Source organism: Puntigrus tetrazona, chromosome 15, assembly GCF_018831695.1.
Source record: "Puntigrus tetrazona isolate hp1 chromosome 15, ASM1883169v1, whole genome shotgun sequence".
Classification (NCBI taxonomy): domain Eukaryota; kingdom Metazoa; phylum Chordata; class Actinopteri; order Cypriniformes; family Cyprinidae; genus Puntigrus; species Puntigrus tetrazona.
Genome location: NC_056713.1, coordinates 20,894,084 through 20,912,821, shown reverse-complemented (window position 1 = coordinate 20,912,821; position 18,738 = coordinate 20,894,084). Strand labels below are relative to the sequence as shown.

Sequence of the window (18,738 nt, the reverse complement as noted above, 5' to 3'; positions counted from 1 at the left end):
TTTCGCCTGTGGCTCGGGATTTTGCTTTATCTCGCTTTGGGAAAGTAGAGCAGCTGGGATCTGGGAGGTTTGTCGAGTCCCCCATGGAGCATTTTTTTGGCCCGCATTCGGCCGTGTGCAGTGAGGGCTTGGTTTTTTTTTTTTTTTCGCTTAGAGATAGCAAAGGTTGAATCTGCCCTGCTGAAGCGTGTCTGGTCACATCTTCAGCATTCAGAGCGGAATACAATGTAGCATTTTAGCTCGCCGATGCGCTATCAGTTATTTGTTGTCATATTTTGCTGCATCTTTGGAGTTTATACATGAAACGCTGAGGCGCTTGAAATGACTGTTTGGGTCTTGGATTGAAATCGCACTCTTATCTTTGCAGCGTGTGGAACGCAGCACAGTTTATCTTTTCCTCTCATCGCACTGTTTGTTCTGCCTGCACTGAACAGCCCTTTGGTGCAACTGTCTTTGGGTGGCTCTTCATCTCTTCACTGGACTGTTAAATTAGCCATAAACATGTCAATATATAAATAAAAAAAGTTATCATACTGGTATGTCCTGTCTAACTGACCGTCTGCGATGCATTGTGTCATGTTATGCATTGCAGTTTCATTTGCCAAGGTTTGTGTATTGTCTAAAAGTCTAAAAGTTGAAAAATATATTTTCCAGTGATCAGTTGCAATACGTAATCATCCTAAAGTGGGGTTTAAATACTTAGAAAATTGAAAGATAAAATTATAAAAATAGGTAGATTTTACCTGAGTTGTCTCCTTAAGAGATAATGATAATATAGCTATTAATAAAGTTTTTTAAAATTAACTGTTTAATTAATTTACTATGATGAGACATTGGATAACTGGTGAAAATATTTATTTTAAAATAAAGGTAATGCTTTCCAACGTGGATTTTATTTGTTAACATCATGGACTAGCAATGGAAAAATACCAAGATATTTCTTAACCTTAGTTCAAATTAAATCCAAAATTTACTGATACAATATTAAAATCATAATGTAAGTTGTATTTGTTAATATTATGTATGAACATAGTCATGACAACATGTTTTTACAGTAACTCATCAAAATCCATTGAGCTCTTTCAGTGTTTTCATGTTAGGAATATTAGCCCTTTATTGCTTTTAATTAAGAACACATTAATGCCATATTCTGCATTTCTAATCATACTCGATATCTAAACTTAACAACTACATTGATAATCGTCAATAAGCGGAAAATTAGGAATTTATTGAGGCTAAAAACAGTTAATAGTGAATAAATGTTCCCTATTCTAAAGTGTGACCAAACCTTATTGTAAAGTAAGGTTATGCATAATGTCATATAAAATATAGTTATATAGATAGCGGCAAAGGGGAACAAAATGCTAGCTATTGTTATTATATTTTCTTTGAAACATGTGCAGATTTGTTAATACAGCAGTTAAAAAAGCACGTTTAAAGATGAAAAGCAATAATTAATATAAAGTTCCTAGTTCATGTCAGCTTGTCGAGTGATATATAAATGTATATTTATATTAGCAAATAGTTCAAGCTGTCATCAGCAGTTCGTTGTTAAACTCACACAAATGGTTCCATTTTGTAGAATGACCCACATATTTCCTCCAGAATATCAGACTAAATATCAGCCTAATGTTTGGACGAAAGCACATGTTTTATGCTAATGCCTTCTCTGTTTCTCTCTTCCTGTCTTATTTTGTTCCGTTGGCTTGATAAAAGGCACCGGCGCTCGGGACCGTCCGCTGACAGCAGGCTTACACAGGCCGCTGGAACAAACACTCAGCTACTTTACTCTGGCAAAGGATTTTCTAACATCTGTCGCTCTCTCGCTCTTTCTCTCTCCATTTATCATACACTCGTTTCATTTCCTCCTCTTTTTTTTCTGTAGCTTTCCAGATGTCATCTCCTAACCGGTCGCTGTACGCTGCATATTAGCAGTCTGTGTTTCGCTGTAGTCTTCCAGTGGCTTTTGTGTGTTTTATCTCTATTTTTGTGGTTTTTTATGAATGGGTTATGCAGAGGTCTTCGCTTCCGCTCGAAGACACCAAACCAGATTGGAAACAGGCTGCGGAAGAACAATAGAAGGATCTAAAGCAATTTAGCGATCGTTACGGCATTATTTATTTAGGTCGATATCAGAATTGTGAAATATTTAGAGCATTTTTTTGTTAGTTGGCTAATGGTTAATTGCAAGCGAATTGATGAAAATGGCATGATGTTTTCGAGCTTGTTCCGAACGGTAAATCTGTCGCCTTCAGCAACGTTCGGTTTCTCGTCTGACTTGTGCCTCAATAATGCAAAAGAGCGGTCGATACGGAGATGTATTTAAATATGCTGGAGCTTCAGTGATCTCCCATGTGCTTTCTTTGTTTCGAAGGAGAAAACAAGGAACCACATCAGGGGAAAAGCCTGGCTCAGCACCATAAATTTTTAGGAATATTCCGGATTTTAGTAGTCCTACGTTTTGGCAGGGCTCTTTAGTGCCTGAGGGGGAAAAGACTCGTAGATCATACGGCAGAATGTCTTTACGATGAACAGTAGCGAAGTCTTCCGTAAAACGAGAGGAGGAGAAATCTATGGCTTTGCTCAGTGGCAGATTCTGAGATGACCTGCGACCCAGTTTTCCACAGCCTTCTGACAATGTTTGGCTTTGTCTGCGAGCTCTGGGAATACTGTAACGGATTTTGTAATATTGAGGCAACATCCTTGTTTGTTTGAGATGCAGAATTGCATAAGATAATATTTGTTTTCAGAGTTTATTTGAAAGATTATATTTCTTACCCCACTGGCAATTTTTTTAAACCATAAATCTAACTAAATTTTATATACACATATATATATATATATATATATATATATATATATATATATATATATATATATATATATATATATATATATATATATATATATATATATATATATATATATATATATATATATATACATAATAATTATAATTTGGCTCCATTTAAGTTATTTTATTAAATTGTATTATTTTATAACATATAAAGTTCATTCACTCTTGAGTCTCTAAATTACCAATTACCAACATATTAAAAAATATATATATATATAATAATTAAGAAACCATTTAAAAACAGAACAGCATTAAAGATAACTTATTTTCATTTATTTATTCTTCTGTAACACGTAACACACAACCTTTTCCCTTTTCTTAAGAAACCAAGACAGAAATACAGATAAGATTATTACTGTAGTTTGTTTCCTTTTCAACCTTCTTCTTCTGTAACACATAGCATGTTAATTCACTGTCATAACAATTGTTTTTTCTCTCTCAAGAAAGCTCGCATCTTCCATCTTTACACTCTTTCCGCATTGCTTTGTCTCTCTTCTATCTCTCTCTCTCTCTCTTTCTGTTATTCCGCAGCCGTCCTTTCTGAGTTTGAGATCCTTCTTAAAGATAGGGGATATGAGCTCTGTTTCATCTTCCCCGGGCTCATCTGGTAGAGGTTAGCAGGCATGTGGAAGCCATTGCGCTGAAGACCCGGGGCTGATCAGAGAAAGATGTGCCCCTTTGGATCTACTGCTGCACATGTTTGAATCCCGGGACCCTTATTTGCTCGGTCTCGCTTTCTTTAACATTCCTACCTCTCTCTTTCTCTCTCTCTCTCTCTCTCTCTCTCTCTCCCTCTCTCCCCTGTATTCTCTGTGTCTCTCGCTCCTTGTTTTGGTTTGGTGAGGAAGCTTTAGTAAAATCACTTATGGAAGTAGCTGTGATTATCCAGCGGCCTGACAGATTGTTTTAGACAGTCAGTTGTACAGTTTGCAATATCTTCAGCCGAATTGAGACTAATCTTAGAAAAATACCCTAGTCTTAGTTATCGTTTGTCACATTTGCTAAAATGTGCATGATTGGAAATAATACCAGCTGCAATTTCTCAACTCTTTTACAGAAAATGAAGTGCAAAATAGCTATATTTGATTTGATATGATAACTGGACTCACAAGATGAAGTCATGCGGCAACGGTTTTTGAAACGCTAGTGAGCCATTGAATAATGGCTACTGTTTCACCTACTATTTTAAAAAAAAAAAAGCTAGCATGCAATGCTAGTATTGTAAAATGCAGAGTTTTCAGTAAGTAGTAGGCTAGTATTCCATTCCCAACATAGCCTGAGTGAATATCAGTGTCTGTCTTACTGTAACCTTCTCGCTCTTTGTCACTCTCTCTCTTTTCTCTCTTTGTCTGACAGTATTTTATGACAGTAAAACAGCCTGTATTATGTTTCCTGCTCATGTGACTGACGTAATCCAAGTTTCTCATCCTATTCAGTGCCTTACGGTCTGTCGCCCGCTCTCTGTCGTTCCTCTCTTGCACACGGACCGTTCGACAGTTCGAAAAACAGCTTGCAAAATAATTAGTTACAGATACACATTGCCAAATGGATACAAATGATCTCAACAAACTAAAATCTCCAAACCAGCTTCGTTTTTTCCACCAACTGGCTTTACAATATTTTATACCGTACCTCATCTACCCAGAATTCACTGCTGGAATAATAACCGTTCCATTTCGAATGTATGCCGTAAATTGCAGTTTGCCAAAACATGAAAACGAAGCTTTAAACTTGTGTTTGGAGTCGTGCGGAATGTTAATACTTCTAAAAATACCTCTTCTACTGTCTGTAAACGTGAGCTGCACAATAAAAATGAACAGAGAATATTTTATTTTATCTTATTTTTATTATATTTTATTTTATTATTTTATTTTTAAATCAAATTTATGTATTTATTAAAAAACCGGGTAAACATGAGCTGCACAAAATTAACAGAAAATTATTTTATGTTATTAGTTTAGTTAAAAATAATAATAATTTTGAGCTGCACAATCAAAATTAGCAAAGAAATGTTTATTAATTTTTTAAATGGCAAAAAACCCCTTGAGTTTATTTTAGTCATTAAAAATGGCTCAATCAAAATAAACAGAGAACATCTGATTTTTATATTCATATTTACAATTGAGCTAGTGGCCATTATGGAGCTTAACGGGATAAAGTGCGTCGTTTTTTAAGGTTTGTTAGTGCATTTGATCAGTCAAGTCCTATACTGTATAACGAATGCGTCGAGTACAAAAGTGCTTCGCATCGGTGCAAAACGTTTCATTAAAAACAAATGGTAGAGTGCACCTTTAAGAAGACCTCACTGACTGATCTTCTTAAGGTACTTGGGATATTTTTGCTGAACAAACCCGAAAAAACGTAAGAAAAACAAACCAAAGTGGTAACCAGCACTTAGCTGAAACCACTGATCCTTTCTTAGCGATCGCGCTGTAACTTAATGTCCTGATATATCACTTTACCCGTTATCCTGCCAAGACACAGTATTGGCCTTAAGAATAAATAATACATTTGTACAGGCAGCTCACCGCAGTCCCTGATCTCCAGACCCACGTCTCCAGAGTCTTCTGACGGGAAACCAGAACACGGTCGGAGCAGAGCTGGATTAACCCACTCTCCCGCTGCTACGGGCCGCACGGTCTACTTTTGTATACATATTTATGTTCGTTTTATGTGGATTTATGAAGATGCGTTTGGTGTTTATGGCTTTGGCTCCCAGAAAACGAAAACGCGTACATGTATGTAAGACGATGGAAACAGCACACAGGCTAGATAACTACTCCAGCTGTTGGGTTCCCTTGGCACGCTTCCCGCTCCAATCTTTCACACACGCACACATTTATTTCTGCTCGTTACTCTTGGTTGCAAATATGTGGAGATGGTTGCCCAAAGCTTGTAGCGTCTAATCCTTTTGTCTGATTTCGCCTATTTGTTTACGCGTGAAAATCAGATTGTTTACGTACGCGGCAAATCGCAATTTTGGTGCAAAGCGTAAGAATAAAGCTTTGAATCAAGCCAATAAACAATACAGTTTTATCCCAAACAACAGAAAACCCAGCACTGTTAGTTCTGACCCCTTGTCTACGCCGTTACTTAACCACAGAGGAAAACTTGTAGAGCAGTACGTGGTGTAAGTGTGTGTTTCTGAAGACCTCGGGGTTACGTTACGGCCCCCGGGGGCCCGATGCCCCTCTGCGTGCGCTCTGGAGGTCGTTTCTGCTCGCCGTGCCCTGAGCAATGTCTGCATGCTGCATTTCTGCTTCACTTTGGAGGAAAAACACACAACACAGTGTGTTCGCACTGACAAGAGCTTTCATTTGCCCAACTGTAGTTTTCTAAACAAATCATGCATTTGCCCTGCCACCAATTTTGCAAGTCGACGCTGGTGATGAATGTTTGACCCCGGAGAGCTCAAACAAAAGCCTGAATGTAGCCACAAAATTAGTTTGGTTTATCTTTGATGAAAGTTTCCCACAATATGTCCTGTTTTCTCCATGAGGATTGTTAATACCGCTCTTAAATATTTTATTTATATTTTATTTTATAAAACATGGCAGTAAACCTAAGATATGCAATCAATATGAGCAGAGAATATTTTATAGAATTTTATTTATTTAGCCATGATTGTTAATGAGTGAGGTTATTGAGATTTTTAAATTGTTTTTTTATTTATTTGGTCATTTGATCAATCAAAAGTTTTTGTTTTATTTTATTGAATTTTCTTTTGCTTATTTACATTTAAATTTGCACATTTTTGTTGAGCTTTTAGGTACATTTTTAGACGTATTTCATCTTGTAACATCTGTCCAGCTTTAAATTTCAAATAATGAGACATCTTGAGCATGTATTCCCAATAGACTTAAGACTTTTGCCTGGCAGATGATCAAAAGTGATCACAGTGTTTGTGTGTGTGTAAAAAAAAAAAAAAAAAAAAAAAAAAAAAATATATATATATATATATATATATATATATATATATATATATATCAATATTTCACATTTGAGTTTACATTAAAACAAAATAAATCTGTTTTTAAAACCACTTTGTTAAAAAAAAAAAATCTATAAAATATTCTCATCTTAATTTGATTGCACAGCAAATGAAAAATTATTTTATAAAATACATTAAAATGCAGAAAAAGGAAAAAAAAGACAAAGCCAGCATACGTAATCACATGCAAACACATATCACATTTTGATCAGAGAGCATTAAAGTGAAATCCTATTTTAATTTTTCGGTGAGACTCATTTTATTGTTGCCGTCCACTAATTTAAGCTGTCGTTCGTTGCTCTCCGCTGTGTCAGTTTACCCACGTAACTACATGAGGACCTGTCACACGCTCTGCTGCACTGTTGACAAAAAAACCCTACACACAAAGAAGCACCACCACTCAAGTGGCCCGATATGACTTGTTTGGACGGTATATTTGAAAGCGTTGTGTTATTATTACAGCACAGTTTGTCCACCCCCCTCGCTGTCAGTGCAACCGTGTTGTTTGATGACGATTGTGAACACACACACCCCGCGGCGCTTCTGTTAATGACAGCGGATGCTGAGCACTGTGGGAAATGTGACAAAGGCTTGATCAAACTAATAGCTACTTCGTATTTCGTCTGCCTCAGAGGTTAAAAGAAAAAAGCGACTGGAGACCATGAAAACAGTGTGTTTCCAAAAACAAACAAGTTATATGTGATAAATGATACGGTACTGCTTGTTTTAGCTCTTTTAAAGGGAACGTTCACCCAAAAATTGTATTAAGCCAAACCAAACCATTAAGAACACAAAACATATTTTAAAAGTCAATAGGGTCCACGGAAGAAAAAAATTGTTCTGGTTTGGAATGACGAGCACATAATGACAGCTTGTGAACATTTACATGAGCTGCATTTACCCAGAATGCTTTGCCGCACGTTTAACCTGACCCCAAACGTGGCTCGGTTACCTCCTGCCGTGCTTCAAGTACCTACGAACAGCTCTGAGCGTGTTAATAAACAGGTATGGTGAATAGACTCTCTGTCTTTAAGGTCGCCGTTCCGAATAAGGCAGGGGCTCGTATCAATAGCTGTTTCCTTTCAGGTCCTCTTCCACTAGACTTGATGAATTAGCCTTTTTCTTAGTCCGCCACCCTAAAATAACAGGTCGCTAAAACCCGACAAGGACTATCAATCAACCCGAAACCTTTCCAACTGCATTCGTTTGGCATCTCCTGCGACTTGTTAAATGTTTTCAGAATCGTAGCCAGTTAGGCCGCGTTTCAATCCCCGATGCCCACCGAAATGATGTTTCCCCCGTATTTGTTTATTGATAGTAGCGTCATTGTTTAAATCTCTTGTTTGGAGCTTCCCTTTTTTCCTCTCGTAATCCCTTTGCAGCAAAAGTTCAGCAAAGTCTCCCAACTCCCAAGTTTTAATGCTCTTTAGCGCTCCCGTATGAGTCATAAGTCCCTCTAAATCACCCTTACTGAAGTACACTACATGTCCCGTACCGTGTCTGCCACCCCTAAAAAAACAGGTCACTAGGTAATTGAATAGTTAAGGGAGGACTTGTCCTTCATCAGCGCCAAGCAAAGCATATGGCAGTAAAATCATGCGCCTGCTGTTTCATTTCCACAGGCCCCCTGAAGACTAACAGACCGTGGAGGGGTTGAAAAGAAGCCTTTATTTCCACACACACATCAGAGAACGGGCTGCGATTTGAGGTCACTGCGAGAGCGATAGTGGATAGGATTTGATCTTAAACACCACTCCTGAAGTATTTGGGTGCTTCTTCGCAGCCGGTCTGTTTATTTCAGCACAGCTGAAGCGTACGCCGCTGTTTAGCCCATCGCCAGATGCTCAATAGGAGCTTTCGATATTGCTTCGTTACCTTTGAGATCCCACCCTGCGTCCCCGAGACGCCTTATCCGCGCACACACCAGACCTTGACCGTGCCGCCACATGGGCTCAGGAGCAGGGGGTTAACGCACCGTAGCTGGGGGCCTTCCTTTGAAGTCGAGACTCACCAGGAGAGCGGTATCAGCCGAAGAGAAAGAGCGAGAGCTGTAAACCCCAGCGGACGTCCCAGCTCCAGGCAGGGTTAGCTCGCTGTGAATGCAACGGTGGGTTCATATCCCCCCCCTCATCTCCTCTCGGCTCTCTGCTGCTAATGAGAGCAGCGCATCGATCCGCTCTTTGAGACTCTAGGCAGGTATAGTATGTCCTCGCTAAAGTGTGCATTTCCAGAGGCAAGTTCTGGCCCTCACCGGCCCCGGAGACCCTACAGACAGCGGAAGGGGTTCGAGCATCAGGCAGTGATGAATGAGGTGGGCACTCATGATGGTTTGGTGGAAAATAATGGAGGGAGGAAGAGTGGAGAGGAGGCGTTTGGGGAGGTGGATGTAAACTAGAGATGATTGTCCTGTAGCAAGTAGTACGAATGCCAATTTGGGCTTTATATATTTATTTTGTCTTGGAGTGCCATTATAAGCTCGTTTTGCTGCTGTAATTTGAGTGAAACAGTATATTCGACATGGGAAAAAATATAATGTTAGGCTTGTGGTCGCCTATCAGGAAGTGATTAGATTGTGAAAAGTGTGCATTTACAAACCAGAATGGAGCCGGGCTGAATGCTAGTTTGAAAAAATAAAGGCTGATTGGCATTGTATGATAGCCTGTGTGATGTCAACTAAATTATTTTGCAGGAGAGCAAATCATTACATAATGTATATGGGTGATGGATTATGGAAACGCATTTTCTTGGAAATGTTACGCATTGATGAATCGTTCGCAGAAAGAACAGGAGAATCCGATAAGAAAGAAAATGTAGTTGGTTGGATAATTAATTGTTTTTAAATAATTTAGCCTTTTTAATCGTCATCTACGGCACACTTATGTACACATGTATTTTAAGTTTACAACATTCATTCACATTATTCAATTAATTTTTCATTAATTTATTTTAGTTTTTTATTTCACAAGCCATCCTAAAATTTATCATCGGCCATTTATCAGCCATAATAATTATTGTGTGTCAGCTAGAATTTCAATCTAGTGCATCTCTGTAAATCACCATGGTATGTATGTAGTACAATATTATTTCCATCAGATAGTTCCATAGTGCTGCCGCAGTATTTTTTTTTTTTTTCAATTTCTGGCAGTTTCGTTCAGTTCTCCATTCTTCAGTACTGTTTCTTTTAGCGGGTGGTCTTGAGTGTTGGATAACCAGCGGCTGGCACAACTCCAGCTTCAGTCTGACCTGCAATGGCGCGGCGACCCAGGGTGCGGAGAGCGTTCTAAATGAGGTCTCGCTCTAATTTGTCATCCCTCCATTTTTGTATTATGTTTAGCAGGCACCATGTGGACAGATGATCTGGAGGAGAGGGAATGTGCGGCGGCGTTCCGTGGGTTCACATCTGGGAACGATTGCGTTCGCATATGCACATTGTTCATGTGGAATTGTTCTCGCAAACCTGACGCACACGTTCTTTTTCTCGAAATATTCTCACGATTTCCTAATTTCGTCAAGGTGACATTGCGTCTTGTACGTGATTCTTGATGGGACAGATGCAAGAAGTTATTGATTATTTGGACGAAGTGATGAAACATGATGATGTTCACAGTTCCTATAGGTTCCAAACCTGCAAACCTCAGTAGATCGACAAACCGTATTTGTCTTTTTGCTGAACCCATTGATTTTAGTGGAGAACCAGGTTCTTGCTAGTAGTTTTTCTAACTTAAAACAGCCAGTAATTCTATTCTAGCCCTGGTTAGGCAGTCTAGTGGACAAACCAGCATCCAAAAGCAACATGGTAAGGTTCAGTAAGCTTTTAAGCATATAGATAGGGTGATTATAATACACATTTATGCTGTATTTCCCCATGGTTTCTCTTCAAGGGTGAGTAGATTCCCGATGGACAAGGCCCACAATCCTGTTCTTGACAAATCTTCCCGCGTCTTTGCCAGCTCTGGGTTTTTGAAGTGCTTTTTTTAGCAAATCTCCAGTTCCCCAATGGCTCCAGTAGAACACTCCAGAAACCCTCAGTGGTGGCTCAGCAAAATCCATTTCATTTCCGCCCAGCAGAGCTCGTACTATCATCCCTCTGTAGCCGGCGTGTGGTATTAAATATTCATTTCATTAATGTCGGAGGCATATCAACGCAAATCTCATTTTAATTTGACATTACCACATCTGTTTCGAATTTTGGTGAAGCGTAAAGTTCAGCAAAATTCTGGAAACCGAACAGCCACTTTTGGGTTGCCATGTTTAGGACGTTGTGAGGATTTTGGATGGCATTGTGGAGTGAAGAGCATAGTTTGTGTACAGACTTGAAGCTGTTCAAACTGAATGAATAGAAATTGGTATGAAATCCAGCTTATGTAATTAGTCATGTAGTCATGTTAGGTTTCTTTTAAGCTTCAAAAAGGATGCAAAAAAACTAGATCTGTCAAACAATTAAAAATAATTGCATACAAAATATTTTTTTCTATTTATATATATATATATATATATATATATATATATATATATATATATATATATATATATATTATGTGTGTTTTTATATGCATAATATGCACAGTACACATACAAACATGTATATATTATGTAAACAAAAACTTTTATTTTCAGTGCGATTAATCGTGATTAAAATAAAAAGTTTTTTTTTTTTTAACAGTATAAAAGTATTAATGACTTGTATAGTAATCCATGTCTCCGTGTAGACGTTCTTCAAAAGTGTATCATTTTTAGTTTCACAGACAAAAGAAGATTATATTTCTTATTTTGGTTTAACTGTCACTTCTCTCTCTCTTACCATCACTCTTTCTGTCACACTTCAGTGGTTTATATCATTTCCAGGACTCTATTCTCATTTTGTAGACACATGTTCAAAACTTGACTTATGTACACACACATACACACACACAGCTTTCCCCACAAGGCCCTGTTAGAAAGTGAGCACGTTATCAAGTTTCTCAGCTCAGGGTGCAAATCAAGCGTGGGTTGGTTTCGCACAACTGTGCAAACTCAATCCAAGTTTGTTGGTCCGGTGCGAAAACCAGAATCCCAGAGCTGATCCACGGACAGCAAACACAGTTCACATTAGACACTGACCCTCATCTCCCTCTCTCCACCGGCTAGTGATCTCCTGCTGTACATGTGTGTCTTTCCTCTATAGACTGCCTAATTATGCCGGTTGGGGAAACGAGATGTTGAAATCCTTGGCTGGAAGGAACGATATGCTTGAGAGATTGTTACATAGAAATGATGGAAAAAGAGAGAGCGCTGGAGAAGGAGAAGAAATTATATCCACTCGTTTTCAGTAGGGTAAAGGGGGACTTTTACCTGCTGTGACATTACAAGCGGTAGAAACTGGAATCATATGGCCAATTAAGTGCTTAAAGTCTTAAAGGAATTTGGAGGCAGTCAGGAGTTCAGGTTACCTTGAGCATCTCACTTTGATCTAGCGCTGAGGTTAATCGTGCCGACAGGAACACGTTCAGGGGCGTGAGAGCCGAAAGAAGTTTGCATATCTGTCGACTTAGACGTATCTGAAATTAAAAGGGGAGAAATACTGATATGTGCTTTGTGAAGTCCTGAATGAAATGTGCTTGTTGAAGGTATTATATACTTGTTGTTTTTAAATTTAAAATTATGTACAAACATCGCTTTATTGCGACCAGTCAGTGTAGACAGACTTTAGCTAGTGCATCATCATGATTAGACACGCCCCTTACTGCTGATTGGCTGCAAGTTTGTTCGGCTCTGTTTTTGAAAAATCCCTGCCCTTAAAATGCTGAAAATACTAATGATCTAATAATATTGGCCGCCATAGTTTACCAAAGTGAACTTTTTCCTTTGTAAAATGGTGCACAAAAACATCAGAAATGCACACTGCAGAAGCAATTATGGTCCATTTTGATTTCACATGGGCTTTAAATTGCTGTACAGGTTGGCAGCTGACTCGGTTTTGGATAACATCACATTTCAAGTTGCTATGTTTCAGCACATGCGCTTTTCCCATGTCATGTGTATATAATATAAAACATTGGACTAATCTAATGTGCTGCTGTACAGTATCTACATGACACGGAAAGGAATGCTGTCCTGGATTAATGGAAGCGCTTTAAGTGAGTCCATCAGAAGGCTAACAGGGTTGACTAATATGCTTAGGCTCTGGAATATAGAGTGTGTTCGTGTGAGCAGATATTAGACGTTATTGCGCACTTGAGCAGTGGTTTAGACGAATGTTCATTCTTCACTGCTCACTTGTGTCCTACATTAATATCACTTACATGCAAGAAGAGAGCTTTATGCTCCAAACCCTCCTTTGTGCCTTTTTAGCTACTGTAAACAAAAGTTTTAGGTTTAATCGTTGTATGTTTGAAATAGATTAGAGGCGGTTTGTTCTGGGCAGAAGTAGAAAAATGTTCCTCTGGTGGTTTCTAATTTGTTATTCCTCTCTTCTAAACATTAGAGTGAATGGTTTCCTCATAGAAATGCCGTTCCTGTTTCTAATATCTCTTTTTCTTTTTCTCTTTTCATCAGTTCTTCGAGATGATTTCCGACAGAACCCTGTGGACGTGATGGTGGCGGCGGGTGAGCCAGCGGTCATGGAGTGCCAGCCGCCCCGCGGGCATCCCGAGCCTACCATCTCCTGGAAGAAAGATGGAGTCACCATAGACGACAGAGACGAGAGGATAACGGTAAGGATATCTGACAGCCTTTCCTGTGAAGACAAGCTTTCGGGGTTGGTTAGTTCTGGTTTCTACCGATTAACTGGTTAGTTCCGGTTTCTTATGGAAATGAAGCATTATATTGCTCGCTCAACAATAGATGCTCTGCAGGAAATGGGTGCCGTCAGAAACAAGCTGATAAAAACAATAATCCACAAATAATGCACACTAACTTTTTGATGTTTTTTACAAACATACAGCTTTTCACTTCGTAAGACATTAATTGATGGAGTGTTTTAGATTACTTATGGATTTTTGTGATGTTTTTATCACATCTCGTTCTGACGGCACCCATTCACTGCACTGTACAAGTGATTTCTCTAAATGCGTTCAAACTCATCTACATCTTGGGTGAACAATTTCTGGGATACTAGAAGTTTATCTGCAGTAGTTTAACCTACAGTAGTCCTACCACAAAATTGATGATTTAAACAAAATTACAGCTTAAATATCACTTTTTAGGAAGATTTAGTGTAAGTGCCTTATTAAGATGATGGGTTTAACATTCATCCTTGCTTTTGCAAATTAAACCAGTTCTCTTCTTAATTTTCAATTTAGCGTTACTAACGAAGACCTTTTAATATTTAATAAAAAGAGACACAGCAAAAAGAAGTTCCCTTATTTAATGCAGGTTCATAACAATTGCTTCTGCTGCATTTTTCAAGCAAATGAAGGCCGATTAGGGCTTCTGCTGATGAGTGTTTAAACTGCGTCACGTCCGACTCTGTCAGGGAAAATTAATAGAGCCCATTCATCTGATTGGAAATGCATGTGGGACTGAAAGTTTGCCTTCGCCAGCGTTCATGAGCTGAAAACTCGCTCTCTGCTGATTTAATGCAGTCTTTAAACCGGGGCCACCAATTAGGTTTTTCTAATTAAATGTGTGGGAAATTAAGTAACGGGATCAATCAGGCCTCTTTTGTCGTTAAAAGAGTGACTTTGATGTGCACGCCGCTGCTCGTTTTCCATGTGCCGTATTTATGTGGAATAAAGCTAAAGGTGGTTTGGGTAGGGTTTGTTATTTTTAATCAAGCTGTAGACAGGGTTTCTGAGAATACAAATTTAGTGCTCAACGTTGCCAAAAAGGCAAAGAAGGAATGTGTCGCGCATTCCAGCGTTCAGAGAACATGTAACGAAGACGTTTTTGGAATGCGATTGGGCTGATTACGATAAAACTGAATCAAAACTAGATCAAGTTTGTTGTCGTTAGCGCTTTGTGTCCAGTCTGCAGTCGACAGTGTTGTAGACAGTAGACTATTGTCATCTCTCTCACACACACACACACACACACACCAACCCAAAACATAGCACCACAGCAACAAAAAGCATGACAGAATCAGTCGAATGTCACAGCCAATAAAAAGTGTGTGTGGGCGGGCTCTTTCAAAATAAAATGGACAAGTTTGTAATCTAATTCATAAAAGCTGAAGATATTTAAACTCACATTAGGCACATTTAACTTAAAACAAAATGCATATATATATATATATATATATGTGTGTGTGTGTGTGTGTGTTACATAATATATTGGAATATATATATAACATTTTATTTTTTTTAAATAATGACATTTTTAAAACAAAACCTAAGAGCATCCATTATAAGAATGGGGGAGTGTTTGGTACAAATAGTGTAAATATTTTGCTGTGTTACTGTAAGAATCATTTGTTTCTTTTTTTGTTTAGTGACAAAATGCATTTCACAGCAATAAACCGATATCCGCTGGAACATTGGCTCAACTACGGCTCTGCGTACAATAATGAGCATCAACATTATTCATTTGTTTGGCGTTCCACTGTTATCTCTAAATTAAAGCGCTCCAATTTGCCCATTAATTGCTTTTCAGCAGTAATTGCTGCAGTCTGCTCGAAAATTAACTGGAGCAGCGCGGCACATTGAAGCTGACGCTCCGTATTGTTTCGCAGCGTTTTGTTCGGAGTTCGTGTGTGATTATCTGGCCTGCCGAACGACTCCACACTGCGAGCCCTGTACGAGCACTTCTGCTCAAGCAGCGCTGCCAAACCACACAAGACAAAAGGCATGCGAATAAAGCCATCTCCCAGTGCTCAGATTGATCGCATCCTCAGCAGCCGTCCTGCTGTTAGCCGAGGACAGAGGGAGCGAGGGAAGGTTCATTGACTCTGGACTGAGAGCGAAACGATCCTGCCGTGATGGAACTCCAAATATGTGTCTGCGTGAGCACGGGATGTTTGGGCAGTTGGGTTACGAAAGCTTGCAAGCACTACCAATTTTTAGGTTTCGTGCCTTACGTCACATGTATCTTTTACAAATGAAGCACCGTGCATTTCAACAAGCAGCTCGTTTTTTTTCGTTTTTCCTGAGGCACATTCTCACTTTTCCTTTGGTTTCAAGCTTTTTTCACTGTATAGTCTTACAAATGCACACACACACACACACACACAAACTCACTTTTACTCCTCCGTCTGACCCGACCTTGTCTGCTCTGAGAGTCTTGTGCCGTTTCAGCCGTTAAGCTCTCGCTCAAACAAACAGTAACATAATGACACTTCAAACCCTCTCCAACACCACGGGGTGCCTTAAATAAACTCGGCCTCCTTCCTTCCCCTCCGACCTCTCTTTTGTTTAAAGACTCTTTTCCACCATTAATATTTAGGAGAGGCGACAGGACTGAAGAATGCTTCAGAAGGTGTCCGGTTTGGAAGTGCTCAGAGACATCTCATGAGACCTGGTGAAGGATTCGTTTAGATGTTTGTTGTGCTTCAAATGTAAATGACTGCAATCAGATCAAACTCTCGTTTTACGCCTCTCAGAGAGACCCTACACTTCTATGATTCTTTTTTGTTCGTTTTAGCATCTGCCTGTTATTTAATTTCTGTCCAGTTGTCACTTTTATTTGATTAGTTTCTTTGTTAGTTTCCTTTCATCCTTAGATTGTTTCGTTTGGTTTTGGTTTTTGTTCATTCCCATCCATCCATCCATCCATCCATCCATCCATCCATCCATCCATCCATCCATCCATCCATCCATCCATCCATCCATCCATCCATCCACCAATTTCTTCTTTAGTTTCTTTGTTAGTTTCTATCTGTCCATCCATCCTTAATTTCTTTGTAAATCAATGTCAGTTTCATTACTCTCTTCATTAGCTATCCATCCATCCATACTTTCTTAGTGTCTTCATTAGTTCCTGTCATCTATCGTTTCTTTGTGTTTTCTATCCATCGTTACTTTGCTTTTGTTTATCTCTCCGTTCATCTGTTTATTGTGAATTTCAAGCTGTAAAACCACATTTTAGTGCAGACTTGAAGATTGTTTGTGGCATTTGTGCACATGACCTCATAAGTGTAATATCTGCGTCTAATTTGCAAATTATGGGATATACAGCGAATGCCTCTGGTCTTTATCACTGAGACTCATGTTTACACATTCCACATGTTAACCGCAGTCAGATCCAGCCGCTGGACTCAACACTGACCGCAGTGAATGCTAATCAATGAGACATGACATGATCTGCCATAAAGTGAACCCACATGTTGACCTGTGTAAGTGCAGGCAGGTAGGGGGCCGCAAGAGAGCTGCCACATTCTGCTCCCCCTCATTGACTCTCGCCGTGTGGTCCCCTGATGCAGGGGTCAGATGTGTGTGTGTGTGTGTTGATCTGCTCAGGTGAATAAGGACCCCCAGCTGCCCTTACAATTGCCTGCAAAGAAAAAAAAAGGCCTCTTTGGCCTGAAATCAGATGCCTGGGAAAATATAAGCTCAACTGAATAGCCATTACCCTCTCTCTCTCTCTCTCTCTCTCTCTCTCTCTCTCTCTCTCTCTCTCTCTCTCTCTCTCTCTCTCTCTCTGTCTCTCTCTCTCTCTCTCTCTCTCTCTCTCTCTCTCTGTCTCTCTCTCTCTATGTATATATATATATATATATATATATATATATATATATATATATATATATATAAATATTTTGACTTTTGACATGTAATCCTCCTCATATTTATGACTTCTCATATTTTCTTTCTGACAGATACGAGGGGGAAAACTGATGATAACCAACACCAGAAAAACGGATGCCGGGAAGTACGTGTGCGTGGGAACCAACATGATGGGGGAACGAGAAAGCGAGATCGCAGAATTGACCGTTCTCGGTACGTTCGCGATATATTTCTGCTTTAAATGTATGCATTTCAATACATGTCTGATCCTCAGACACTCGGGCTCACAATCTGCTTTCAAGACGTACATGTGTTTATAGAATCAGGTTCCCACACAAACCTCTGGTGCATTCGATTGTGGAAACGCGTGCAGATGGATTCACTTAAACACACACACACACACGTCCCATGAAGTGTTTGTTTATGGGCAGAGCAGGAGAGAGTCCAGATGTTTAGAGTTTGTGTGCTTAGCTGTAGGAAGACTCCAGCATGTCATTGACCCTGTTTAGGAGACATGGACCCATTATCCTTAGTTTGCCGTGAAACAAATACCAGCTCACACTTCACACACCCATTCATTCGCACATACACACAAAAATATACATTCATCTGTCATCCAACACCTTAACATATCAGTTTACACTACCCTACATCAGAGCCGTAACCTTTGACCTTCCCTACTTAATCCCTGCAACGCAGCCGTCGTCTTCTCCATCACTAGCAGTCTTGTTATGCAAGGTCTGCTGGCACATTTACAGATTACAGGAGAAAGTCACTAGCCTTATTATGTTACGTTGAGCTTAAGCGTAAGAAGCGGAGTTAAATTTAATTCCTCCAAAAACACTTCCAGAAATGTCAGATGATTTAAAGTTGAATGTGTCATTTCAGATTTTTAATACTCTCTTCCATTGGTCACTCAAACAGATATTCCCACCCCAATTGGTTCAGCCATTGCTGATATGTTGTTGAAATGTACTTTTTTTGTATCCTGTGAGGATTCTGTCATTCTTCTGAAGCGCCGCAGTGTCCTTTCCACCACATCTCAAGTGATTTATTGTGTTTGACAACATCCTGTGGTGGAAATGACATTTTAATGTGGAAAATTGGTGATATCTTCATCTTTCTTAGGTTTTTTGAAAACTTGATTGAAAATTCAGTTGACGTTAAACTTGATTATTATTTACTTCTGTGACTAAACGCAATTCATATTTTATCTCAAGCTTGCTCCTCACTTTTGTTTTGTTAGAAATCAACAT

The 18,738-nt window shown here is 39.2% G+C and overlaps 1 protein-coding gene across 5 annotated transcripts in view; it reads left to right on the top strand.

Moving 5' to 3' along the window:
* The window catches only part of robo1 (roundabout, axon guidance receptor, homolog 1 (Drosophila)), a 286,379-nt gene that overhangs the window by 222,267 nt on the left and 45,374 nt on the right, over nucleotides 1–18,738 (top strand). For 4 of the 5 annotated variants that reach the window (XM_043259081.1, XM_043259078.1, XM_043259080.1 and 1 more), the window contains exons 5-6: nucleotides 13,383–13,540; nucleotides 17,575–17,695. In XM_043259081.1, coding sequence (XP_043115016.1) covers nucleotides 13,383–13,540; nucleotides 17,575–17,695 — 279 coding nt within the window. Of the gene's footprint in view, nucleotides 1–3,729; nucleotides 3,735–13,382; nucleotides 13,541–17,574; nucleotides 17,696–18,738 lie in introns of those variants that run through there. The other variant, XM_043259082.1, reaches the window with a different exon arrangement.